A 27,984-nucleotide genomic window follows, 5' to 3' on the forward strand; every position below is an offset into this window, starting at 1 on the left:
AAATATACGAATTCGTTTTATCTGTTGTTGAAAGCCATCGACCCTATTTTGCGCGTGCGGCTGGCTGCGGCTTTCCAGGACAAATATCATGTTTTGCAGTATTTGAAGCTCATGTGATATATTTTATGTTTTTCTTTTTAAATAAAGAACAAATACTTGAATAAACGTCTATTGCTGCTTGTTTCTAGTACTTCCTTTGCCCATTTATTGGCTTTTTTTAACACTGATTTGCTGTCTGGACACATTGTTGGTATATATTTTTTTCCCCATAAAGATATTGCTCAATTTTGAAGGAAACTGCTTCTATTAGGAGTGTGCAAGTGGTCAGAATGCTGTGAAAAAATAAGAATAATAATTTTGGATTACAAATATTAATATTTACTTCCGCCAGCGACTTGGCAAATTGGAAAAATTGGGTCTTGAAAATGAATAAAGTCAACTAACCAAAAATCTAAATGCAATCGAGTCACTCCAAACATGTTTTAAATAGCAATTTATTGGTTGCTCCTTGTCACCAAGCAACAGGTTACAGGTCATGAACAGTTGAAATATGTTGACATAGTTACAGATACTGTACAGAAAAAGAGAATTATTGAATGAAATTTGCTAATTAGGTAGGATTTTTTTTTTTAACACAACACGTAAAAATAATTTCGAGCGACTGCACGTTGAGCACACAAAATGGTTTCATTGTCATTTCCATATTGTTGCCATTAATCGTCTTGTGCACACACAGTACGTTGTAGCTTTTTTTTTCGCCCCCCCCCCCCCCCCCCCCAAGTTTGGGGAGTATTAAGTCTTGTGCAGCGGGTCAAAGCAATTGAAATGAAAAGAGTCTGTGAAACTAGATAAACCCGAGCCGATCACATCTCATCAACACAGCTGCAGTTGGTGCGTGTGTGTGTGTGGGGGGTGGGGGGGGGGGAGAAAAAAAAATACAAAGATCACAACTTAACTTGTCTCCAAAAAGGCGGCGGCGCCTGCTTGTCGGGTGCAGACGCAACTCGGCCTTAAAAGTGCATTTAACGTAACGATGCTTCGCTCAGTGGAATAACGCGGGTGTGAAATTGGAAATGGGGTAGACGCTGCTCTTTCGTATGACGATACTGTCATAGGCACATGAAAATGAACAAGGCACCTTGAGCGCTGTGGAACATTAATAACACTGTCGTGACGGGAGCAGCAAATCAAACTCAGTAGCTTCTGGGTCTGTTTTTTTTTTTTGGTTTGGTTTTGTTTTGTTCCCCCCCTGGAACCTCAACCCTTGTGGTCCATGTGAGGACTACTAGGAAGGATTATTGAGGCCACACTGAAAATTAATTCCGAATATAAAGATGGCTTGTAGTCGGCGTTCAAATATTGCGACAAACGGTGTCATTTTGTAAAATGAGAGAAATTTACAAAAATTAATGTTTCAAGCAAAAAAAATAAATTAAAAAAGGCATAATTGCAGAGTAATATAATATTCAGATTATAGGAAGAAGTATTCATATTTTTGGGGATGAAATGATATCAACACTAGTCAAAAACAAATTTTAAATCAGAAACGGCTCTGGCACATCAGGTTTTTGAGCTCTGGTTGTACCATAGGTTGGAATTTAGAGAATCAATCCCCCCCCCCCCCTCCCAATAACTATAATTATTGGAAACCTGACGTCCTAGGAAAAAAAAACATCTCAAAAAGTTTTGTCACATTCCTTATTGAAAAAAAAAACCCTAAAGGTTTGTTAATCAGTATATTCCGCAGGAAAAGTCTTCATTGTGAGAATTGAATGGTAAACTTTTAAGAATAAATATCTCTAAACGCTATTGAATGGTTGACATTCCTGCAGGCCATTTGACATTCACCCCCCCCCCCCCCATCCAACAACTTTATTCTCGCAATTCTTTTCACCGTGGCCTAAATCCTCGTCCCCCTAAAATACAATCCCGTCGTCTTTTTATGAAAGACATTCATCGTTAGATTTTGAAAATGTGCTTGAGAGAAGAAACCTGGCGCAGCACGGTCGTTGTGCTTTTGAATTGCCGGGCGGAGAAAATTTCTTTTTTGGCAGAAGTGGGGATTTGGGGGGGAGGGAGGGTTCAATAAATAAGAGCTTTGAGGAACGCGAGAGGTAACGTGATGTAAAAAAAAAAAAAAAAAAAGGAAATAAATAAAACATTCAAAGCTACATCTCACATCATCTTTCACATCCTGAGTAGGTTTTCCTGGGCTTCATCCTGATCCCTGGTCGTGTGCTGGGTGGAGGGACGCAGGTACGTTTGGTGCTTGGGGTAGGGGGGGGGGGTTGTTGGAGGGAGGATGTTTGCTGGAAGTGGCGCTTTTTGTTCCTCAGCCTGTCTACCCTGACCGTGTGGGTCCCCCGTCTCACCTGCTGGAGGCACGAAGAGAGCATCAGCTCAGACTCAGCTGCGCAAAGCCGATCAGCTTCACCTCGTCTGGGACTTCCGTGTCGTCATAGCACGAGGCCTGCAAGGTGAGGGGAAAAAAGAAAAAAAACTGAGGGTGAAGGCCACTAAGATCCATGGAGCCAAATATACCTGATGAGCCTTTAAAAAAATAAAAAGTATTGCCATAACTTAGACAGCACTCTTAACAATCTCAGATTTCCTATTCTTCCGTGCGGACCACAAAGACGAGAGGGTCACATGTTGTTTACCCGCATTTACACTGTCATACATTATTTACACGCATGTAGAAGCTGAGAGAAAAAAAGTATCATTAAACGATCTTTAACAGACCATTAGAGAAGGGACGACTTTAAAAGGGCTTCATTTGCAGTTTGAAACGAGTCTTTGAACACCCTCTGCCCTGCTGTGCCCGCTGACGAACAAACCGGGCGGGGGAAGAGCGTAAACAGTGTGGAGGCTCTTGCAAAGCTACGCTAATTAGCAAACCCCAGTTAAAAAGTTGCACGCGGTAGAGCATGACAAAAACATTTTCTTGGTCTTGGCCATAAAAGGGAGCACAAACCTGACAAGATGAAAAGTTGGCAAATAATGGATGTGTTCACAAGACATGTTTCAGCTTATTTTTTTTCTCTTTGCACAGACAGTATCACCGCAGTCACACGCCCTCTTTGCATTTTTAATCAATAACCTGTTTATAGCCCCCCCCCACACACACACCCCTCAGTGGGCTTATTGTCCATCAATCATCGCACACTCACCAGCTTAAAGGTCAACACTTTGTAGGTAGCTGGGTCATCGACAATCTTTTGAAGGTTAGCAGCGACTGGGAAGATACAAAGCGTCACACAACACAAATGTCAGATGCAGGGTAGACAAACAAATGTAATTAAAAACACACAAAAAAGGGTGGGGGGGTTGGGGGGGCGCAAGAAAAGTAAATACCGGTAACCACATCGTGCCCATTGACAAGACCCGCGGAGAACAGCTCCTGGGAAACTCCATCAGCGGTGTCTAGAAAGGGAAATAAAAACATATTTGCCGCACAACCATTTTGGCTTCACATAGGCGCGCACCTCGTAGGCATCCGTTCTCCTCTCATACCTCGCCCGGGAGTGAATTCAAAACGGATGTCATTCAGTTCCTTTTTGGAGTTCCTGAAAGGAGACGACAACGCAAACACGGCCTCGATCAGACGACGCATTGCATCACACACCAGATGGATTGAACACATTTGCTTGATCCAAAAAAAAAAAAAAGGGGGGGAGGGGTATTTGATCTTTTTTTGCTGAAAAGTCACAAGTGAGACGGACCAAATAAAACATTATTGCTCATACAAATCTTGAGATTCCAGCAGAGATCAATTGAAACAAACAGTTCTATTCTCCTCCTACTAGTTGATTTCTATGACAAAGCTTTCCGGTAAATTATTTAAAGTCCCTTTCCACACGGCTTACTCTGACATTTGTCAAGCGCCGGCCTTTGCTCTCTAAATCTAAAAAAAAATACATGGAAACGCCACATCTCAATGAAACAACAGAATGAAATTTGAATATATGCACCCCTCCCCTTATCCCCCCCCCCTTTGGGCTGCAAATGAGGGCTAATATCCAAAGTCCTAAATTCTTCTTCAAAGTCGTGACAATGGGATTCTCAAGAGAGCTTTTCGTGTCTTCACAGAAGGCCGGGGAGGGGGGAAGGGGGGTGGGGGATGACGAGAAGCCAATTATACAGCAACGGTATCTCAGTCAGTCCCATGACATTATCATAACTCAGGCTAATCAACTGTAACTACCTCAGTCGTTGAGACCAAATTAGCTGCCGTTTGGCTCCCGCAAATACAATTAGCGTCAAGAAAGCTTTCCTTGGGAATGCCGCATGTGGTGCAAGTCTGAAGCATTCACAAACATACTGTATGTTAAAAAAAAAAAGAAAAAGAGGAATACAATACATATTTATTTATAGCGCTCTAAAGACCTCTCCTGAGCCCCGCTCACCAAGACTATATGGAGAACGCGCATGACTGTGCACCAGAAATGTCCATGAAGCCACGCTTGCATGAGTACGGAAGAGCTTGCCGCTCCTAATCAACCGCATCCAACACCTTTGGGGTGAGCTCGGAATGAGATTGCGAGCCTTCGCCGACCTTGCACCTCACAATTGGATGAATGTGCATCATGTACAAAGTCATCCCAGAAAAGATGGAACGTTAACTCCCTTATGTTCCTTTTTTGTGCGCGTGTGCGTGTGTGTGTGTGTGTGTGCACGCCAACACCTTTGTACAAATAGTGTAGCTGCAGGGCATCTTTTTGCTCTGTCAAATACATTTCATTCTTCGTCATTTGAAACGGTGAACTGCATGACCCGACGCCAAATAAATGTTCACGTCCTCGGTAGCTTTCATTTTTGTCATGAAGCAACACAAAAGATGCACATGGACTCTTTTTTGGAGTGAGGTGAATGTGATTCCTTGCGTGACTTTTGGAAATGTGCACAGGCTGATGCATGGAGAAAACAAAAAAAAAAAAATTTTTTTTTTAAGGCAATCATCCGTCTCACCTGAGTCGCAGGACCAAGTTGACAGCACTATGAATGTAGAGCGAATCCCCAAACGGCTCCACCTGAATGAGAACAAGTGAGATGGGGGAATTGGTACACATGCACTCGACATTTGCAGTCTATCAATGATAAATAAATGACAACATTTGCAATATAGCGGGACCAAAATAGAAAAGATACAATCGAACGCGATATCGTCCAAACTTGGCGATGACGTCCGACAGCGTTGTGTGTGTGTCACGGTAGACGTCCTTACCACAACACACATCTGCGTCACACTTGCCATGTGTGAAGCTGAAGGCGGAGTTTAGAGGGAAAGGCGCTCAACATTTCCTTTGAAATGTTTACTTAATAAAATCAGTTCACTTAATTTCAAAATAAAATAATTACGGGACGTTTTTCATAAGAAAAAAAAAAATGTCAGCTCACAGAAAATTCACAACGCGTGAAGTAAAGTCTTGCTGCACATGTCAAATGAGCGTAGCAGAGGTAGAAAATGACATGTGATGGGTAGTTAAATGCCTGATGGGAGCATAAAACGCCCCCCCAACCTGCTGCGGTTCATTTTGAAAATGACAAAGCCTCTGGAAATGGCTTATAATAGCGATGAGAGCGTAACGGCAGCGAAAATTTCCAGTCGGACCGAGTGCGACTTATTACAGTTGAGTGCATCCATCCAGGAGCCGCACGTGCACACGCAAATGTAATGTATGCAAAAAAAAAAATTCACACAAAAGGCGCTCGGACAAGAAGCGGGGCGCCGAGGTCACCGAGTCAGAACAAATGAGTGCAGCTGCTGCACGCCGACGTCGCTCACCTGGGGATGGTGGCTGGATAAGCCATCAAAAGGAACATTCTTGACATTCTCCTCGTCCTGCAAGTGACAAAAATGAGACGGATGGCTGTAAAAATGTTCCGCGCACACGCGCACCAATTACGTATGGACTCGTCCCATTAAGACAACATGATAAAAGTTAATTGACAGCAATCAATGCGCAGCGACGCGCCGGTTCGGCTCGGTTCGAACCGGCGCTCGGACTGTCGAGTTCAACAAATTCTGTTCAAATAGGAACAATAATTGCCTTTACAAAGCCATCCTTTTCCCAAGTGCTATCGCCGCATAGAATTACTCCGGGAAAAGCAGACCTATTCATCTATGTCGTCTTTCCGCCAGAATACAAAGCGGCGTGCGTGTTTTAGAAAGAAACAAAAAAAAATCATAATAACAAGAAGAAAGCGAATCAACTTACGACTTTGGAGTCGTCCTTGAGCCGCCGTGACTGCATGGAAGAGAGAAGAAGGGAAAAAAAAAAAAAGAATTCTATTTTTCCAGGCTGGGTCAAGTTGAGATTGCATCGTTTCATCGGTCCCACAATGCTTGGACATGATTATGCAAAAGGCGGGGAAGGCAAAACAGGATTTGGCAGGATCTTGGAAATAACAAAAATAGCCGTGCAAAAAAAAAAAAAAAAAATGGAAAATGCATGCCTACATTTTAATTATCACACGTCAAGCATATTTAGGAAATAAGTCCAGCGTTCCGTTTCAGGAAGAATTAGGTTGGATGAGTCAGGTCGATTTTGAAAGGCTAATAACGCAAGCGGACACATTCCCTGCATGCTAAATTGTCGTGTTTGAGACATGAAGGTTATTCTCAGGAGGAAAGCAGATTTGTGTGGTCACTTGGTCCGATTTTTACCGCTGAAAAGGAGGCGATGATTATTATTTGTGTGGGTTTCTTTGTCGCGCTCTTTGTGGGCGCTTGATCGACTTCCAAAAATGTTCCGCTTGCCAAGCGGTTTTGGTGTGAATGCGCGCGTATAATGACATAATTAATACACGCCTTTCATGTGGGAGAACATCTCCAAAACCTTATCGGGGATGAACAAAAGCTGCAAGCTGTGCGCAGGGTGCCAAACTGTCATTTCGACTGGATACGAACCAGATCGCTCCTATGGCGCCAATCCCGCTTTCACATTTTCAAACATCTGTTAGATCTCATCCGATCAGGTTGTAATTCGTTGTGCTTCAGCGGGGTGTTATCGATTTATTTTTTCCCCCCTTGGATCTGCATGAAACTCCTTTTAGCTTATTAATTTATTAGAGCGAAGCCATTCGCTCATTGATTATGCAGCTGTCAAACCTTCAATCCTTGGGAGAGCTGCACGCACGTCCGCGGTCTTAAATTAGTTAAGTGGATTTTCAGATGGCGATCGGATGCTCCCGTCCTATTAAACGAGTGGAATCGCAAAAAAAGCGGCCACCAAAAGGGAGTGAAGATCAAAGTGCTCCTCACCCTGCCCTGGTTGACGGCCGCCTTGCCTTCCTCGCTGCCTTCGTCCAGCTCGTCGTCACTCCATTCCCAGTCGCCGTCCTCCGTCTTGTGCAGGTGGCCGCTTGAGCCCGGGACGCGCCTCACCTACGCCGAGAAAATCCTTTTGAATCATTTGTGCCATTGATACTCACTCAAAGGCAAATACAAGGTCGCGCGGCATTATACGGCATTCAGTCAGTCGATATGAACATCTGATGGCATTTTGGAGTGGCAGTAGACTGACTGTTTCATTACGGGATATTTATATGGTGGATTTTTTTTCCCCAAGTCTTTGTTTTGATGGATCGCATGCTTGATCAATATTCTGTAAAAACAGACGAGCAGCATGCGGACCGACACCTGAAAGCTACGCTAAAATATTAACATGCAGATACGACATGCATCATACTGAGAAGTCTTTTCAAATTTTGCCGAGATGAAAATGTTCAAAACACCTTGGTATGATGTAGAGCACATGTGTCAAACTCGAGGCCCGGGGGCCAGATCTGGTCCGCCACATTATTTCACGTGGCCCACGAAAGCAAATCAAACAAGTCAACTTCTATGATGATTGCTAAAATTTGCACCAAAATTTCAAATTCTCCTATGGAATATTTAAGAGAGCCATTCTAATCCCATGTAACATGTAAGAGATCTACTCTAAGTTTTCTCGCTACCAAAACCTTAATTACAGTCCTTTAAAGTCTAGTTGAATAAACCAGACTTGTTTATATGGTTTCGCAGCCATAACGGCCCTCCAAGGGAAACGGTTAAGTAAAACGTGGCCCGTGACAAAACTGAGTTTGACACCCCTGATGTAGAGGATTTCCACACTACTATAAAAACGACAACTGCAATACATAAAGACATTTGGCTAAATGTCCTTTATCGATTCACAAACGATTTCAAACATATTCCTATTTTCAATTTGGTGTTCTTTTTCCACTTCATTTGTTCTTGATCACCAATAAATCTAAAAAACAAATTTTCATAAAATATCGCCAAACTATGTTGCCCATTTCGAGTTACATGATGAATCTGATCTAAACTCTGCCCCCTAATAACATACAGCGCAACAAAAACAAGACGACGTGTGCCTCTGATTCTCCCTCCCTTCAAGACGAGAGAAATACAAGCAGCGCTTGGCTCATAAAGCAGCGGGGAGGTAGAGTCGGCGATGGGAGCGCTACAGCGTTACAGGCAGCGCACAAAACGGTAAGCGACTAGCGCCGGCTCGAGGCGACCGTAAAGTTTAAAGAGGCGCTAGCCCTCTGGTGCTGCCAGCTATAGTTTCCAAACCTGACATAGAACCCAGAGTCTCCCGCTTCTGCTCTGGCGCCTTGAGCAAAAACAGATACAGATCGAGTCTCGGTTGGCATCCTGACTGACATTCACATCATAAATTTATTATTATTTTTTGTAACTGCCAGAAAAAATACAAGGTTTGAATGAATTGGTCGAAACTTGTGACAGCATTTATTGAATATGTGTAGTGAAGGTGACTTATCAAATTGCTTGCTTCAAGAGTATCTTAGGGCTTCTCTTGTCTGCTCTTTAAATTATTGTCTTCCCCCCCACACCTCACCCCCAGTGCGGAGGATATTGGCTGCGTGTAAGGCTGCCCTCTACTGGTTAACACACCCACCTTTGTTTTACATAATACATGCAGTGATACTCTTTAAACAACCATGCATGACACCGGCGAGTTCCACATCCCCAAATATGCATGATTCCTAGTGTACTTAAAAATTCACATTATGATTATTATTATTTATTTTTTGTTCTTAATTGTATATCCCTCCGTAACAAGTACGCAGACGCATCGGCCTTGTCCTCTTTTCGACCCCTATGGCACTTGTTTTCCCTGAGAGTAGCAATGCATGCGTTTACCACGTATAGAGAAAACCAAAACACAAGAGGGCAGACCACAAGGGTGAAACACACGAGTCGATATCTGCTTCATTCCCCGAAGGTAAAGGACATTCAAGGTGTTCATGTGAATGACGCGACTGAAAAGATTTGGCAAGGACTTGAATGGATCAGAGGTCACACCATTCTGGGATGACAATGTTCCAGGAGCATCATCGCCTGTCACCGCCACCTTTGAGAAATAGTTGCCGAGTATGAAATCTAGGTGGCAGCATTCGTCACATCAGCACAAAACCACAAGGTCGTCGGCCTGCCTTTGGCTCATTAGAATGCTAAAATTTCACACAGTCGAGTCTTATGATAGTGTGCAAAAAACGCTTTTGAATGTTACATCTTGGAAGGGCAGTTCGACATTTCAAGGGATGAGAAAAATGTGTAGAGGGGCATGAGCTAAAAATACTTGACTTTGAAGACAGTTGCTGAAAATATGTGCTAAGATATAGAACTCCGTCATCCTCACTTGTGGAAATCTACAATTAAAAATCGGCTAGGAAACTGCTCAGTATGAACTTGAGCGCCTTTTGCTTGCATCTGCAATCATCCAGCACAATTGTGACAGGCAGAGAGCTACGTTGCTAGCGAGCTATGCTAACCCTCCCAAAAATACATCGTCCCTTTCGACAAGTTGTGGTTGCTTTAGAGCGCCTCGTGGTTGCGCAGAACAGTGAGGGAGGGAGGATTTTTATTTTATTTAGTTATTTACAAGACTTGATAGAGACTCCAATGAGCAACTCCTCCCAAACAATAAATGGACGGAGGATTCGAGTCCTGCGTTTATCCCGGAAAATATCAATGAGCAAAATTCTACCATTGTCACAAGGCAGCAGTATCAACGCCTGCCCCCTTCCCTTTATTCGATTCTCTGTGCTCATGTCATCCAGAATGGCAACAAAGCTCTCCAGGATGCCCTCCATTTACTCTGAAAACGTGTCAGTGTTTTTCCATCCCTGCACTTACCCGCTCTGCCTGCCGGCAATCAGTCTCTGCTGGCCGACAAAGCGAACTCTTAGATAAAGCCATTATGATGTGAAGCTGTGCCTGAAAACTGCACTTGCTCCTCGCAGCCAAGAGCCAAGATCAAGTTACCGAGCAAGCTTCTGTCTCCATAGTCAACCATTTCATTTAAACTTCTTTTTTCTGCCGATTTTATACACTGGGGGGGAATTTTAAAAAAACGAATCATCAGTACCTCTACAAGGTGTGACTCTTTTGCGACACCGGCCCATATTTTCACTCTATCGACAAAACAGTTCGAGCAGTAAGTGTTTGAGGTGTTACAAAAGTCCATGGGCATCACTCCTGTTGACTGTAAATGCAACATCGTGACGGGAGGTACTCCAGTCAAATCCCGGCAGGCGCATACAATTTGTCATGTTTAGTCAATAGCGGAGTTATTTTACAGAGAAGTGCAAGTGTCAACATACCTTCTTTGCTCTTTGGGATATCTTAGGAGCCCGGCACAAGAGCTTTTCAACCAGATAGTCTTTGTTCTGTGTGACAAATTAAACAGAAAAAAATTCATTTAAAAATTGGGTCCTGGACAAACGGAAAACGATTTTGGATTTGAATCACAACCAGTTGAAATCAGCGAGGTGGGTGAAGCGCAGAGGCGAGAATTGTCCGGACTAACTGGCATGAGGAGCTCAAAGTGGAGCTCATAAGCTTTCATGACCTGGCAGGATTTGCAAGGTGTGTATCATTCTTCAGATAAAACACATTCATATGATGTTTCATGGGATTCTAATGAAAATAGAAGGCAGCTCGGAAATGCACAATCATTGCGCAAAACGTAGCAATAAGGAAAATAATGAGCTGGTCCTTGTTCAGTCATATTTTCGCACCAAATTGCCAGCATGTCGCAAATTCTGTTAAGCTATGTAAATCTATGAGCGCAAGTGTACCTTGTTCAAAATAGGGGGTGGGGGGAGGGGCTGCCTGTAAAACGCTACACCTATTTTTATGAGCAACGTAATGATCTAACATCTTAAAAGTTTGTTTTTATTGAACTTGCCATTATTTTCTCTACAGCCTGTTACACGGAATTGGTGGAGGAATTGCATCCATTATTATCGTTACCAACTATTAGCGGCAAGGATAAGGGTATGCATAAAAAGGGGGGACAATAAACTTGGAAGGGAGAAGAAAGAAAAAAATTAATACCTTCGCCTTTTGGATAAATTTGCTCTTCAAGAGCTCTGCAGCTGCAGGCCTGCATAGAAGAATTGTTCGCATGTATTGGGGGAAAAAAAACTTTGCAGTAGAAAGAAACTCCCTTTTAATTAAAAAGCCCCCCTCAGAGACTTTTCGTTTGACGAGACCAACCTTTTGGCGGGATCCTTCTGAAGGCACATAGTTATTAGCTTCCTAAACGATTTGCCGTACTTCTTCAGCATTTCCTTGTCCTCGATACCCGTCTCCAGAGTGGGTGGATCGTTCTGCAGCGTCAACATTAAGACCTAAACAAAGGGCAGAAATGACGGCAAAGTTACAACAGGAAATCGTTTTTACAGGAACTGCCGTGTGAAGAACAAAGAGCAAGTTCCTCAAAGTTTTTGTTCCTGGTTTGCAAAAAAGGGAGACTGTCTTTTGGCACATCGTTGCTGCTTGCGATGAAACTTCCCGACCGACAACTTGGCAAAAGGGGCGCAGAGAGTCCGGCGATGCGTTCACGAACGACACTGACCTTCATAGGGGGGTAGCGGTGATAGGGCGCAGAACCCGTCGCTAGTTCTATGGCCGTGATTCCAAAACTCCAAATGTCTGCTTTGAAATCGTAACCTCGTACCTGTGGGTCAAGAATGGGACAAAATATTGGTCAAATTACCTGGTTTCACTTTTACTTTACTTACTTTATGCTAGCACAGTAAGAACCCATGCGAAGAAAAAAAAATCTTCATGCTCCAAATCAGGATTCACCTTTCAAATCAGTTACGAACACTCAAATCTTTCAATCATACTTTTTACGTTTTTTTTATGTTTGCTGCCCCCTATTGGTTGAGAGAATGGTTTGCCATTAAACAAAATCAGCAGTGAAGAGTTGAAACATAGACATTATAAAATATGGAATAGAATTAGTATAATAATGAGTTAAATGTGTCCTAAGAAGGCGTTGGGATTCACCTGTTCCATCACCTCTGGTGCCATCCAGCATGGCGTGCCCACAAACGTCTTTCGGACTTTGTTTCTTGTCATATCGCCCCCTGTGGCCAGGAATGCACTTACGCCAAAATCTGTCAAAACGAAACATACAGAAAAAAACAACCGAATCCTTCATTGTTGATCGAGCAGTGACTCCCCACCGCCAACATCGGGTATTTTGTAGCAAATTAGGCTGGTAAACAACGTGAGAGGGAGTTTAAAAGGACCTTTTTATGAACACAGGAGAAGAAATCAATGACATCATTTCATTGAAACATCTTGTCATCTGCAACAGGATTAAACATAACGAGACTCCCGGTGACAAGAGCAGGATATGTGCAACACACACACACACACACACACACACACACACACACACACACACACACACCTGCAATCTGAACAGATCCATCTTCACCCAGTAGAATATTCCCGGCTTTCACATCCCTGCGGCCAGCAAAACACAACACAGGCAGTCAGTCAGATGGCAAAAACACGCGGCAGAGCATCGATTCTTCCATCCGCGAAAAAAGGGGCCACAAACAGCTCGCCCGGGAGGTGGTAGGAGGCATAAAAAGGTCAAGCCTGGTTCGCGGTGACCTTGATATCCAGGAAGTTTACGTCATAGCTCCATACAGCGCAGATCAATAAAGAGGGTAGGGGGGAGGGTCGCTTGAAACTTCAGCTATTGAATCGCATATTTGACATAGGACGCATCGTATCATAATGCGCACAAATTCCAAAAATAGGACATGGGTAGTATCCGATATTCAGGGAAAATAAAAAGTGTTACCGGTGGATCTGTCCATTTCTGTGCAGGTAGTCGAGGCCTTCGAGGACTTCTTTCAGGATGGAGGCAATGATTGGCTCGTCGAGATTTTTGTCTTCTTCTTTGCTTGTGTGCTTGATAATGTCCAGCATGGAGCCTAAGAGCCATAAAATATATCCATACTAGGAAACTGTGTCTAGCCCAAAGTTTATACGGAACAGGAACTCGTGAAAAAGATGAATAAATCCTGGCTTAGACTTGAATGAAGCGAGCACCTTTTTCTCCTGTGCCAAGTCTAAACCGTGTACTCTGCCCAATTGATGCCTTTTACACAAAGCTAAGTTTGTATCAGTTCATTCGAAACGCGGCTTTTACTTAGCGTTCAGGCTCCTGATCCCTGGAGGACAACTGATTTGTCAAATGGGATCCATTTTTATTGCCAATGTATATACAGTACATATACAGGTCAAGTACAATGACTAACGTATCCCTGTAGATGGCGACATTACAGCTCTTTGAATTTGAGATCAGCACGGCTTTTGAGTAGAAGATCAGTGGGGTGAAGCTCGGCTAGTCACATCAATTATGAGGAGGGAAAAATGCCAAGGTGTTCTATGTACGTGGGATTGTGATAAAAGATGACAATTCACGGAGGGAATGAGGAGCACTATTTAAAAAAAGTCACTGGCGTTCAACTCGTGCCAGGCGGTAAGGCAGCCGCGCTTGAGGTGCGCATTTATCAACCCTAATTTTGTCATTTCAAAGTTTGGGGTGTCACGCAAGTAAAAATCAAAAGGGTCAAAGTCTCTGTTCCACTTCAGCATGGAAGACAGCCGATCCCTTTTTTAAGACTGCTGGGGTTTTTTGGAGGGGATAAATGGATCTCATGTAGGCCCTTCATCTAGCCTGAATGTCAAGTGCCCCCCAACAGGTGAAGCTTACCTCCACTCAGGAGCTTCATGACTAACCACAGTTCATCCTTCACCACAAAGGAAGTATAATAAGTGACAATATTGGGGTGGTTGCATTGGCTCATTGCTTGAATTTCTTTCTGTTGGGAGAAAAAAAAAGACATTTCATACACAGGGTGTCCACAAAGTCTGGGTACGAGCAAGATTTCACTCTTTATCCCATCGAGTTCGCTGGAATTTTGCATCAAATTATGCATTGAAAATTATGGAAACCATGTTGAAAATATTGTTTTTGTTTTAAGCATGCGTTTTTTGTTTTTTTACCCAGACTTTATGGACACCTTGTACATGCTCATACAAAAAATTAGGTTACGCCGTACATGTTCAGATGATCAGAGGGACGTAGCGAGGGAGACACAAGGACCAGCACAACTCAAACAGATATAGCCCGTATTTATTTTTACTCACCAGCAATTCGTCCATACTGGTCTGGCATTTTTCCAGGTTGATTCTCTTGATGGCAACGCGCTCCTGTCTGGGAGAACACATTGCTGCTTGCACCACCGCTGTGGCCCCGCTACCTGAATCAAAGCATCCAAAGAGCACAATTAGATCCGGACTTTTTTTGTTTGTTTGTTATGTTGAAAATAAATCAAGAAGTTAAAAAAAAAAAAAAAATCAGGCCAAGAAGTAGTGACGTTCTTCACACCGAGGGACACCGTGACTGACGCATCGCTTGTCAACTGCGAGTGACAGATAAGCGGAAGTAATTGAGCATGTGTAATCAAAGTGGTTACTCATGAGAACGGATGTGTGCTGCGCAGCGTGTGAGTGTGCGCGGGGCAGCGAGGGGGCTTTTTTTTCCCGCTCACAAGTTCCAGAGCGCAGCGGACAGCTGTGGTGCTGTTTCTTATCTAGAACGATAAGACATGTCAGATGAAGGGAGAAGGCCTCTGCCAAGACTATTCAGGCAACTTCCGTTTGAGCTGTCAGTAGTCATTTGAGATGATGTATCTTTTGTTTTACTATTACATAACACAATGATGGGATTGATGGCATTGAATTAACATGTTATATACACTTGGCGTACTTCGGTATGGAGATAATATGCAAAGTCTGAGACTGTGCGACAAAAGCTGACTTGCAAATACGATAATGCAGCTTTGGGGGGAAATTGTGAAACAAGTCCACCTACTCAGAGCGACAGCTGGTTCTAATGTTTGGGCTGTTTTGCGAGGTTAAATGTGACGTGACCAATTAATTATAAACAGATCTGTGTGACAAAGAGACACTCTTAACAACAATACTCGAGGAATGCCTCATAATAGTGACTTAAAACTAACAATGCTGTTTGTATTTTAACTTTGTGGAAGCATTTTTATTAAAGAGTTCATTTTTGGATGTCATTGGATTGTCCAACGGTGACCAAGTTTGTGCTTAGTGCTGTATATTACTAAATTAGAGAGCAATAAAAATAATAATATTGTGCTTTCTATAATGTTGGGTTTATTTCCCTTTATGCATGTGTAGATTCTAGTCATCCAGTTCACAATAATAAAGTTCAACTAAGGCTGGACTCTTACTGTTGAAATTGTGTGGGGGTTTTTTTACAGTACAGTATCTGAAAGCCCTTTACTGTTAAAGACCCACATGACAAGAAACCACTTTTTTATTATTACTAAGACTAATTATCAATGCTATGGATAAGGGGCATTTCAAGAGAACGCATTGCAATGTATGACCTAAATAATCATTTATATTCATGGTTAGCTCGGATTTAAATCTCTCCGCTTGCATCGCTGTCATGGTCACATCATAAGGCGATCGCATTGTCCACTTCGTGCCATCATATATAACAATGATGTCATTTAATACAGCATCTGCCATGTATAAATTAGTCATCGAACAAAGTGGGCGTAATGCCACGACTCGGCATCTGCGTGCGTCTGTGTGTGTGTCAACGACAGGAAAGCTGTGAAGTCGACGTGTCACGGATTTTCGGGGAAACCGTTTCGCCAGTTGCACGTGTAACCGGTAGCTTGTTATGAGTTCACATCCGCAGTGTCTACTTCACGTGGATTGGGGGGGGGGCTTCCAGTTCGCGTTACTAGCAGCTGGTAAAACGCTGATAATTAATTAAACGTGTCTGTGAAAATACAAAGCCCCCGTCGTACTAACCAATGACTTCCTGTAGCTCGTACGACTCCCTGGTAATTGGCCAGCTAGCCGTCGGCGGCGGCGGCTGCGGGACAGGAACCGGGGCTTCGCCTTGGTCCGCCATGATGGTGGTGGTGGTGGTAGTGGTGATGGTGCGCCGGCTAGCCGCCTCTCGCTGACACGACCGAGTGACAGACAAGTAGAGAGAGGGAGCGAAGGTGCGACCGAGCGAGTCAGCTTTGAGCTCCCCTCCTCAGCTAGTGTCAGCTGGCAGCCGCAGCCGAGCAACTGCCGCCTGCGAGGAGAGCAACCCGGAAATTAAAAGGGCTAGTCAAGCGCGCGCGCGCATGCAACACGAACATATACGCACACGCGTACGCGCACGCACAAGTCAAGCGCGTTGCGGTGTTGCCAAATCTGTCACGCTTCACGATACAAAGTTTCTGTGAACATTTCCCCCCTTTTGAGTCTGACCAAAAATACAACGAATCCCCCAGCAGACACAGTTCAATCTTAATTTTGTTCAACTTAATTCGTTTTGTACTACAAGTTAAACGATGCGTAACAAAACTCAGCAACAAACCTCAATTTGATGATTAATGCCTTTTTGATGTCCAGTTTAACCGCTTTGGTGCACGCGTTAAATCCCCAAACAACTATGCTTTTAATTAACTGTCTGTGACGGGCCTGTGATGAACTTGTTTAGCGTCATTTCTTGACGTACATTTCTTAAACACTGTCGTAACAATCTCATTCATCGTCCATTATGGGTCTACATAAGTAATGGTGAATACTGTTGCTATTTGTATTTTTGAATTTTTGAAACTGGAAAAAAACTTGACACTGACAACGCTGGATGTTCAACTCCCTCGCTTCATTTCTACATTCTTCTGATTACTTATCGACGGTTTACAAATAACCTTTTTATGCATGCGCGCCATCTTCAGTTTAGAAACTGAGCACATGGCGTTTCTCGAAATTTGACTGTGACGCAAGAATCTAATTTTGAATTTGACATACTTTTACTTTTAGCTGTCTTTTTTTAAAACCCACGTGTTTGTACAGGTACGGATTGTGAGTACTTTTACCACCTCGGCCAATAAATGTATCTTTGTATGTCCTGTTATGTTTAACTGTTGTACATTTAATCATGTATGTAAGTACAACATATTTGCATAATAACAGCCTAACCGAACAAAATGTTCAGTTTTTAAAAAGGTATTTTCGTGTTTGTTCAATATTCAGTTGTAATGCAAACTTCTGTCGATAGGTGTCACGGTTTACCAAGCTTTACGATGCCTTGGAAATCATGGCAAATATAATTTCCTTCATATCACAAGTATATTAAAATTCGGAATAAGTAAGACGTGTAAAAGTACAGAAGGGTTCATCGCTTTATGTAAAAATAAAAATCATGACCTCTAAGATGTTAATGCGCGTAATAAACAGTACACATTCACTGATTATGTGGTTAGTCGACGGACAAAAACAAGTGACCATGTCCTTCTTGTGTGACATCCGAACGCACCAATCACACGCGAGGAGCCGACTGTGTCCACTTCCCCACACTGGAGGAGCTTGGCAGACACGGGCGGCCGGCAATTCAGCACCAGTCAATCAGCCAGCCAGCCCGTCATCACCATCGTGAGTCGCAGCAGCCGCTGAACGTGGACTCGATTTCATTCTTCTACGCCCATCGAAAATTCGGAACACTAGTTCCTGTCGGCGTGGAGAAATGGCCGGGATCTTGGCGTGGTTCTGGAACGAGCGCTTCTGGCTCCCCCACAACGTAACATGGGCTGACTTGAAGAACACAGACGAGGCGACGTTCCCGCAAGCCGAGGACCTTTATCTGGCGTGCCCTTTGGCCTTCTGCATCTTCATGGTACGGTTGCTCTTCGAAAGGTGAGCGCTTTCTATTTATTTATTTGCTCCTGCAGTGATGGTGCTGCTGCTTCTACTTTAAACAATGGCACCCTTGACTAGTGCTTTTCGCTGCCCCCACCCCCTCGCACCGGCGTGCTTCATCCCTCCTGCAGGCCCGCAGTATTACAACGCGCCGCATTGAAGCTCCAAGTAGTTGTCCCATCATCAACTTTCTGTCTACTCTTGTTAAAATGTCACCCTCGGTCATGCACAATGTTGACCACAGGCTCTCGTTTGAATGCGTGCACGTTACGCGTCTCGTGTTATTGTTTTGCAGTCGGCAATGTGGCACAGAGCAGCGATTGCCATGCAAATCGTGTCAGGCCTCTAAAGTATTGTTGTTAGATACTAGAGAAAGTACACAACTGCCGAATAAAGGACTAAAGCAGGCAGATCAATGTTGCACTGTATCAGCTCTGTTGTGGTACACGTTTTAAACCCAAGTAGCAATTTGTCCATTACACGACCAGCCAGACAGAAACATTTTCTGCTAAACTATTGCATTGTATAAGAGTTTAGACACAAAACAATATTAGTCATTTTGTCAAGAGGATAGAGAATTAATGACAGTGGCTCCTGTGATATGGTTTGATAAAATATATTTAGAATGAATATCGAGCAGATTGTAGTACTGTATACATAAACACATTATATTTTAGTTTTCTGCATTTAACTTAATATGGGAGTGGATGGACGCATTCGCCAATAAACAGAGCCAAGCATCCTGACCCAAAGGCATCATTTCTTGCACTGAATCCCCGATGCGTTATAATTGAATGACAATTCATGGCATACACACAAAACCGCTTCTCTTGGCACAGCTGATTTGGTTCAAGTGTTCTTATTTTCCTCGTTGTCTTCCTCTTTGAGATGACATTTATAATCCAAATACCGAAAAGCTCAGGTGATATAAAAGTTCTCGTTGATGACTCATTTGATGCTTTTTGTCCGTATTTAACGCTACCATTATGGCGTTTTTTATTTCAGGTTTATTGCAAGGCCTTGTGGCGTGGGCCTGAAGATACAAGCCAACGGGCCACAAAAAGCCCAACCCAACGCTATCTTGGAGAAGGTTTTCACCGCTATTACCAAGGTGGTCCTTGTGCAATGTCATTATTGTCAGCACTGGCCCTAAAAAAAAAAAAAAAAAAAAAGCTCTGCACATCATGTAAAGCGTCATGCATCTTTTGTGTCCCCAGCACCCAGATGAAAAGAGGCTGGAAGGATTGTCCAAGCAGCTCGACTGGGATGTCCGAACCATCCAGCGCTGGTTCCGACAAAGACGCAACCAAGAGAAACCGAGCACCCTTGCCAGATTCTGTGAAAGCATGTAAGGCCATTTAATTTCAAGACATTTCAAATGTTGAAAGATATTCCGTCACATGTTCATGCCTAAGTATGTGCGTTACGCCACGTTAACATGCGTGCTAGAAGACAGCAAAACTTTTTGCGACCATTTTCACCATTATCGGAAAAACATAAAAATCTGTGATTTGTAGATTTGCGAGTCAACGTTTTGATCAAATGCTCAAAATGCTAATTTTGACATCTAAACGACAATGCAAGACCGCTTATTTAAAGCCATGTCCAGGAAGTCCCCGCGATAAACAAAAGTTAACTGTACCTCCATTTTCAGGGTAAAAATATTCAGTGACTACTTGGCACAGAAATGTCTACTTGTACATGTAATGCGTTAAAAAGCCCTCCACTAACTTTTCATCCACTCCCGCTCATCCTGCTCAAGATTGCGAGTGAGCCGGAACCTTTATCTTCCTATGCTTTAATTTGAGCTTTTACTTTGTATATTTTTAGACGCCGTCTTAGGCCTGCAGTCTTATTCAAACATTTCTAGAATACTGTTCACTGGATTCCGTGACAAACGTGTAGCGGAAGCATGTGGCGGGGTTTATGACACTAAACACTTCGTTACAACTCTTCTGATTGTATTCTTATAAAGACAGCGGCTAAGAGTTATATAAGGTCACTTGCAAAGTACAATAAGCTGCATAATGCCTTAAGTCTTGACACCGCTCTGAACCAACAAGCCACTTCGGCTGTAACAGAAGCGGCTAATCTTCACCAGGGCCGCTTTGCCATCAGGGAGATCAGTCATTGGAAACTTTGTGATAAGAAGCAAGAAATGAAGCTGTCGGTGTTTGTCATGTCTGACCCCGGCGAGTTAAACGTGGATTTTTGACGCGCATCTGTGACTCTGCCTGAGGATTCTTTTCACTCCACACCGCTGGACTCCCAACTACAATTTCCAGCTGTGCTGGATTTGTGTTCTTTTGAACATAGCTGATTCCACCAAAACATGTTCCTGAAAAGTGTAACTGGCTATAATGGTTGTAGTTTTCATCCTGAAGCCTCGTTGCCATCTCGAACTGTCCTTGAGCAAAATACCGAATCTCAAGTTGCCTCTGATGCTGCATCATCAGAAGATGAATAAGGACAGTGTTCAAGGGCTTAGAGTACCTTGCAGGTAGAAAAGTGCTGCATAAATTAAAGCCCATTCACCCATCTAGACGTAGAGCCCTTTTTGTAGGCTCATGATTACATTCGACTAACCTTGAAAATCCAAAATAGGCCTGTGGGACGTGATCACACAAAAATGGCCTGATGAAAAATGGCGGAAACGAGTCTGTTGTCACATAAATATCCATATATAATGCTTTTGAAGTAGAGAGATTACGCTTGCTAGAATAACTAGGCTAGCTAGCTAGCTAGATAGGCTAATGAGCTAGTTAGATGGGCAGAATAAGATAAGAAAACCTTAATTTGTCTCACAGTAGAGAAATTCCCAATTTACAACAGCAAAATAGTGAAAGGGAGAAGTAGAACAAAAAGTGCATAAATAAATAGAAATACAGATACATATTGTATATTATATATATATATGTATATATGTATATTATATATTGTATACATAGGCTACTTTGATATATCGAGATTATAGAATAATATTTTTTTAAACCTCATGTTTACAAAATAAACAATTATGTGGAGACTTCCAGCATCGCGCTAAAATAACAGGCTAATCGCAGGCCTTTGATTTAGTAACTTTTTAAACCAATGGCAAGTGATTAAACCAATTTAAACAAAAAAACTGAAGAAAACTGATTCAAGTGCATGAAAATAAACATTGTTTTTGTTCAAAGAGGGGCATGTCTTTTAAAAGCAATATCTACAATCTGATTTAGTAAACTTCCCTATGTGATAATGTCAACCACAAGTGAGAATCGTTATCCTTTTAAAGGCAAACACAGTTCTTTATCTGAAGCTCAGTCCTGTAAAATACTTAAAACGTTGTAGCAAGAGGCCCTATTTCCCGCAATCTTACCTTCACCTACCCTCTCTGTAATAATGTAGTCAACGACGGTGTCTGACATCAGAACTAAAGAAAGACTATTCGTGGCAAAGTGAGTGAGTCACTGTGATTGCACACTTATAGCGGCTATTCAGCAGCACTTGGGGGGGCGGGGAAGGGGGGAGGGGCCTTGATGGCGGGCTTGACGAAGCAGTTGCCATGCAACACTCTTGACTATGTGCCAGGTAGACTTGCCCAGTTCATTTTCTTTACAATGTCCTTTAATCTAGCTCAGAGCGTGTGCGTTGCCGCCACGAGGCACAGTTTATCAACTCTGGGAAAATACTACTTAATCAAGCTCAGTGGAACACAGAGCGACTCGTTGACACATTGATTGAAGCACAGACCAATTAGTGTGCCGGCCAGGCAGTCAAGAGTGCAATCAGAGCCCACAAACCCTCATTTCGATTTCAGTAAAAACTGAACGCTAGGAACAAACATCAACAGAAGAAATGTGGTCTAACAGGCGGGGGTTCCAAATTTATTTTTATCGCAGTTGAAACGCTGTGGGCACTTGTAGCCTGTGAGGAAATTGAATAGTGACAAATGAACAGAACAGGTGCCTTACTGCTGTTACCATCTGATTACGCATACAAGTGTCACTCATGCCCCCCCACCCCCAGGTGTCGAGTGTCTGGTGAGTGGTGAAACCTAAATAGGACTTTAAAATTGTTTGTTGAAGCAGTTTGATCATTCAACTTCTATTTTCATTCTAAATCCGTTTGGTTTTTTTTGTGATTGTTACAGGTGGAGATTTACATTTTATCTTTACATTTTCACCTATGGCGTGCGTTTCCTTAAAAAGGTAAGAAGACATCCAACAATTAAAAACATCTTACCCCATGAGTACTTTTTGTCAATAGGTTAATCCTCCCCCCCTCTTCACCCACCCTCGTCAGCCATTGAATGAGGAATTAAAGTACCGCTTAACTTGGCTATTATTGTCGCTATTCTTCATTTGGTTCAACCAGAAGAACAGTCGAGGAAAATATTTATTCGGGGGCTTTTTTTTAATTGTACCTTGAAATGATGACTCATTTTTCTTGTCTTTAGACGCCGTGGCTGTGGAACACTAAAGAATGCTGGTATAACTATCCTTACCAGGTACGTTGTTTTTTTTTTTTACAACATCTAATGGTCCATTTTAAGACAGTTTGTCTCAAATCGTTTTTGACCTGGCGCCTTTGTGTGTTCTTGCAGCCACTGACTGTGGACATCCATTATTACTATATACTGGAGCTGTCTTTCTACCTGTCCTTGCTCTTTTCTCAATTTACTGACATCAGGAGGAAGGTATGAGCACGTTATCGCACGGGTTCTACTGTTTCAGGGTCGTTTCTGTCTCCTCTCTTGTTATTGTAGTATTTATTTTAAATCAAATTCCTTTTGAAATGGTGGTCGCGTAAATGTTTTTTTTTTTGGTATTAAAAAAATCCAGCATTCCTTATCTTTATCAAAACAAACATTAAAGACATACAGTAAGTCAATAGATTGTCAAGAATTATATAATTTTTGCTTCACTTAAATGGACAGTGCGCTGCTCCTTCTGCTGTGTGCGTCTTGGCCCCATGGGGGCAGTATAATACAGAGTTACGGATATACGGAGACGGGAAAAAAACGTCTCAGTGAGCTGCAGTAATATTGGCCATTCTTGGCAGAGGATAAATAATTTGTGCCTGTGAGTACTGTTATATTATCCGGTTGCTCCATCATTTGTGTTCAAATATCTGTTGCTTCCAGAGGTAATACGGCCGCAACAATTTGGAGATTCTAGATTCTAAACGCTCTACACCCTGACTGTACCACTTGCCCAAATTTCAGGGAAATAAGTATTCAACGTAGGCATGGAACACTGTCAACCCATTTTCAATCATTTTGTTTGTCCCTTTTTTTTAAATCATAAAACGTGGCCACGTACATACTGTATTTGGTTTGTGCACTGTTACTTGCATGCATTCCAGCCCTGATTTTATCATCCCCCCCCCAACACTCTGTCTACCCTGACCACAACACATGTGATGCCACAGCGTGTACGCTCTCACTCTGTCATCTCTGTGTTGACTCTCGGCATGTTGTCTGTTTTTTGTTTCTCCTTTCAGTTTTTTCATGCACAGCACTACACTGAGGAGGTCCTCTGCATCCCCTGCCAATTCCAGTATGTTATCCCCTCACACTTCTCTCATCTTGCTTTCATTCGCCTGTCCTCTCCATCCTTCCTGTCCTTCTTTGTCTTCCTTCTCATTCTGTCGCCAAGCTGGCCTGGCTCTGGTTGCTCTGAATGCTGACATTTTCCGGTGCTAAGGTGCGATCGATGTCTGCTTCCTTGCCAGTCACCGTTTTGAAGCTTTCCGGTGCCGACGTCATATTCGTAATTTTTCAAAGGGCAGTCAGTAATCCATGCAAACGAGAATCATGCAATGAGGTCATTACCTTGTAAAAGGAGGTGTAAAATAACATGCGTGGTATAAACGGAGTATGGTCAGAGTCGTGCGAAGCGTGTGATCCGATCGTTTGAAAAGATGGCGCAGTTCATGTATAAAAAAGCCACTGACGTTCCGCTGGAGCAATGCGGTGAATCAACGTCGCTCACGTTGCCCCTCAGGTTTGCATTACTGTAAATATACGAGCTTTCTCAGTCTTGTTTTTGTTGTTTTATGGCAGGGGTGCCAAACTTATTTTTGTAGCGCGCCACATTATAATAACCGTTTCCCTTGGAGGGCTGTGATGACCGAAACTATGTAAAGAAGTCAAGAATAACGTTTTACTCAATTATTGTTTAAGTAACCGGAATGTGGGGTTTGGTAACAAGGAAATGCTTACAAATATGTCAGTTTTTATTACATATGAAATTTTGAATATTTGGTACAGATTTTAGCAAGCATCATGGAAATTGTCATATTTGATTTGCTTCCGCGGGCCACTTAAAATGATACGGCGGGTCACATCTGGCCCCCGGGCCTTGAGTTTGACACGTGTTTTATGGTATGAGGTGCCACATCAGCAAAAAAATAAATAATCAATTAGGAAGTAAAAATGTTCATGGTAAGATTCACACTTCAGATTTAGGAATGGCCAATCCTTGATTAAGAATTGTGGTTCTGTACAATTTCTGCCGTTTTGCGTTTCCAATTCAAAATATCGTCATGTTGAGGATCGACATGGTTAAAATACAAAAGAAAAATTGTGATTTTTGTTATTGTAATCTGTATTGACAGGATTTCCTGATTATGTTCCTTCACCATTTGGCAACCATCTCCCTCATCACCTTCTCTTATGTGAACAACATGGCAAGAGTCGGGACTCTGGTCATGTGCCTCCATGATGCGGCTGACGTCCTGATAGAGGTACGGGCGGGCGCTAGCATGAAACGCTTGTCATGTGGTTCATCTTAATCGCCGTTCCAGAAAAAAAAAATTGCCGCAGTACTCAAAGCATCAAATGAGTCAAAAGGCCGGTCGTTCATATCTCCCAAAACTCCACGGTTGGGTCACTTGTATCTCAAGTAACTGCCTTACTGTAACTAATGTTGTGTAAAATGACTGTATATCATTTTTTTTTTTCAATCTGATGTCATCATCTTGTGTTTTTCCTTAGGCCGCCAAGATGGCCAACTATGCCAAATGTCAGATATTGTGCAACCTCCTGTTTGCAATGTTTGCAACCCTCTTCATAAGTTCCAGGCTGGCAGTTTACCCAGTGTGGTAAGTGTCGCTTTCCTGTGTAGTTTACAGTCCTCGACATGCTCTTGATGGCTCACTGCTGGCTGTAATGTGTTCGCGAAAAGTGGAGCAAACATTTTTCACCTGGGATAATAATAACACGACAAAGGCTCCTTTTTGTTTGAACGTTATTCGGACCAGAGCAAACAACCTTGTCATTTTTGTTTACATGCATGCTGAGCTTAATTCTCAAAGTTAAACATTTGTCTCCCCCCCCCCCCCCCCCCCCAAGATTTCAGTTCTTCAACACCTCACACTCATGTCTGTGAATGTTGTTGCTAAGGAATAGTTACTATGGATACGGTCTCTTGGAGATTCAAAGAACTCCATAAATGAAAATAAAATGATTACGGTTCATGGCTTGCGAAACAACAACAAAAAGAAAAAAGTGTGTCTGGTGGCCAGAGCAATTTGTAAGGCTTCCCGTTGGTCTTGTCTTCATTTATATTACAAAGAGGTGTTCTTTGTTGTTCTTGGGTTCATCGTGAATGTCACCTTGTCATTTGGGTGTTGTTGTTTTTCATGAGGACAAACATGATTGAGTGTGTGACTAGTCATCCGCTAATCTGACGTAGTTCCTTCAAATGTGACACATTCATTCAGCTTGTTTTTGCCTTCAATGAATATTCATTGAATCGCTCATCAGGCTTTGCGCTGGCCCTGTCGGCACTCTAACACATTTCTGTGTACGCACTGTAATTTTTTATTTCCAGCCACCACACCATGCCAATTTTAAAAGTTGCTATTACCCTCAAGCGGTTGCCATGACATCCGGATGTTCAGCTTGAGTCTGACAGCCACTTCCAAGAAATGGTTCAAGGATTTTATGAGATATAAACATCACTGAAGCAATCCATTGCCTTTTTAATGCCAGCGCTGTTGACTGTGTTCTCCATTTTCCTCTCTGTCCGGTAGGATTTTAAACACCACTCTGTTTGAGAGTTGGGACATTGTTGGTCCCTACCCATCCTGGTGGGTCTTCAACCTGCTTTTAATCTTGCTGCAGCTTCTTCACTCCTACTGGTCCTACCTTATAGTAAAGACGGCATTCCAGGCCATCTCGAAAGGAAAGGTAAATGTTACAATCACAATCGCTGAGCAGCCTCAGCAGCTACCCGTCATTGCTTAGTCAATAAATAGTGACAATAGCCATCTCTGATTTCCCTTTTCTACTCTCCGGGCTAACCTGCAACTGACAAGATGGGAAAATTGAATCCTTTACATGTAAGTAGCGAAACTGAAGCTTACACACTATCTGCATGGCATATTATTGGGGGGAATAAGAATGCTACACTATGATTGGCAAACTGCCCAAAATGTACCTTTTTTTTAAACAAAAAAATAGCATTTCTATTTCAGTTTCGTTTGTGTTTAGTGTATTTGAGGATAGGTTTACATAGGATTGATATTCTGCCACAGTTGTTATGACATTTGTCATTTTCTTGATGTTGGTGGTTACTATTTAAGGCTAGCGCCGATCGGACTAGCTAAAGCTAGCTTTAAACAACTTAAAACAACTCTTTTTTTTTTCAAAAAAAAGGAAAAATATCTATGCATAGTATTTACATTATTATCCATCCACGCAAGGCTGCTTAAAGCCAAACGCTTTAAGCTAGCTAAAGCTAGCTTTAGCTAGTCCGATCGGCGCTAGTCTTAAAATAGTGGCTGGACATTTCAGCGCTTACAGATCGTTACCATATGACGACAGAAACAGACGGGCAAGTTGGCTGATTGGAAGACAAAGCGCCATTAACAATTAGTCCACTTCAAGCGTCGAAACACATGAATGAAAAGTCAACTCTTTGACTCACCGACTAGTTTACACCAAATTCACTCTAGTTTTGAGCATAATGTAGCAGCGCAATTTTACCCATGCTAGCAGCATAGAATTCACATTTGCCTTGCCATTTGTTTGTAAATCTACCCCATGATACTCTTCTTCCATTGACCAAAGTTCATGAAACCATCGATAAATGTTCCTAAGTCATATGAGCCGTTTAAACGTCTTTAAATTCAGGTGTCAAAGGATGATTGCAGCGACATCGAGTCCAGCTCGGACGAGGATGACAGCCCTCCAGCCAAACAGAAACCCCACAACAGCGCCACTAACGGGACCAACAAATCTCACGGGACCAACGGCTACCTGACGGGAGCCTCCTATCCCGATGAACATTGATCGAACAGCGTTGAAGCGAGCATCCGTCCATGTGTGCACGTGTGGAGACAACAGCAAACATCACTTAACGCATTCTGGGCATTTATTTTTTCAGTTCAACAACCTGCCTTTTCGTCTCCTCGTCGGCATATTCGCATTGGCACTCTAAATCAATCCACTTTATCCATTTTTACCGCATGCTATGTCGATAGGCAGTCGTCTGGCATTCTGGCAGGTGGGGGGGGGTCCTACTTTTGCTGTCTTTTTGTGTTATTTATTTTTCTCGCATTTACTTTCAATGCTACACCCCCAAAGATTTGCCAAAATGATGATTGGTGAGACATGTTGTGTGGAATTGGCTCACCTTTATTTTTTGGGTTGGGGGGGCGGGGACTAACATTGTCCACTTAAGCTGTATATGAGATGTCAACAACAGTATTATGTGTGTGCATCAGATATGCCTAGATGCTGTATTCACGGTCGAAGCATTTTGTCAAGTCGTGCGGCGCATTTCTGCTCGTGTCCCTCGTACTCGGCAGTCATGAGTTGTTTCAATAAATGAACATATGAAATATCATTCCAATGTGTGCGAGTTGCTTTTTTCTTTAAATGGGTGACATATTTTCTGTAC

The 27,984-nt window shown here is 42.7% G+C and overlaps 2 protein-coding genes across 2 annotated transcripts; one reads left to right on the top strand and one right to left on the bottom strand.

Moving 5' to 3' along the window:
• Window positions 1–478: 478 nt before the first annotated feature.
• On the bottom strand, window positions 479–16,520 carry stk39 (serine threonine kinase 39). Its single transcript, XM_052082823.1, has 18 exons — window positions 16,208–16,520; window positions 14,498–14,610; window positions 14,061–14,169; window positions 13,143–13,275; window positions 12,741–12,796; window positions 12,332–12,441; window positions 11,895–11,996; window positions 11,534–11,667; window positions 11,372–11,420; window positions 10,636–10,701; window positions 7,265–7,387; window positions 6,219–6,248; window positions 5,786–5,842; window positions 4,969–5,030; window positions 3,514–3,566; window positions 3,355–3,423; window positions 3,171–3,235; window positions 479–2,470 (listed from the first exon to the last, which is right to left on the bottom strand). The coding sequence occupies exons 1-18, from the start codon at window positions 16,308–16,310 to the stop codon at window positions 2,396–2,398; spliced, it is 1,509 nt and encodes a 502-aa protein (XP_051938783.1). The 5' UTR covers window positions 16,311–16,520; the 3' UTR covers window positions 479–2,395.
• Window positions 16,521–17,722: 1,202 nt separating this feature from the next.
• On the top strand, window positions 17,723–27,679 carry cers6 (ceramide synthase 6). Its single transcript, XM_052082824.1, has 11 exons — window positions 17,723–18,091; window positions 19,100–19,205; window positions 19,312–19,442; window positions 22,227–22,284; window positions 22,533–22,583; window positions 22,680–22,772; window positions 24,695–24,823; window positions 25,074–25,180; window positions 26,114–26,270; window positions 26,399–26,422; window positions 27,216–27,679. The coding sequence occupies exons 1-11, from the start codon at window positions 17,922–17,924 to the stop codon at window positions 27,372–27,374; spliced, it is 1,185 nt and encodes a 394-aa protein (XP_051938784.1). The 5' UTR covers window positions 17,723–17,921; the 3' UTR covers window positions 27,375–27,679.
• The last annotated feature ends 305 nt before the right edge of the window (window positions 27,680–27,984 follow it).

Source organism: Hippocampus zosterae, chromosome 12, assembly GCF_025434085.1.
Source record: "Hippocampus zosterae strain Florida chromosome 12, ASM2543408v3, whole genome shotgun sequence".
Taxonomy (NCBI): domain Eukaryota; kingdom Metazoa; phylum Chordata; class Actinopteri; order Syngnathiformes; family Syngnathidae; genus Hippocampus; species Hippocampus zosterae.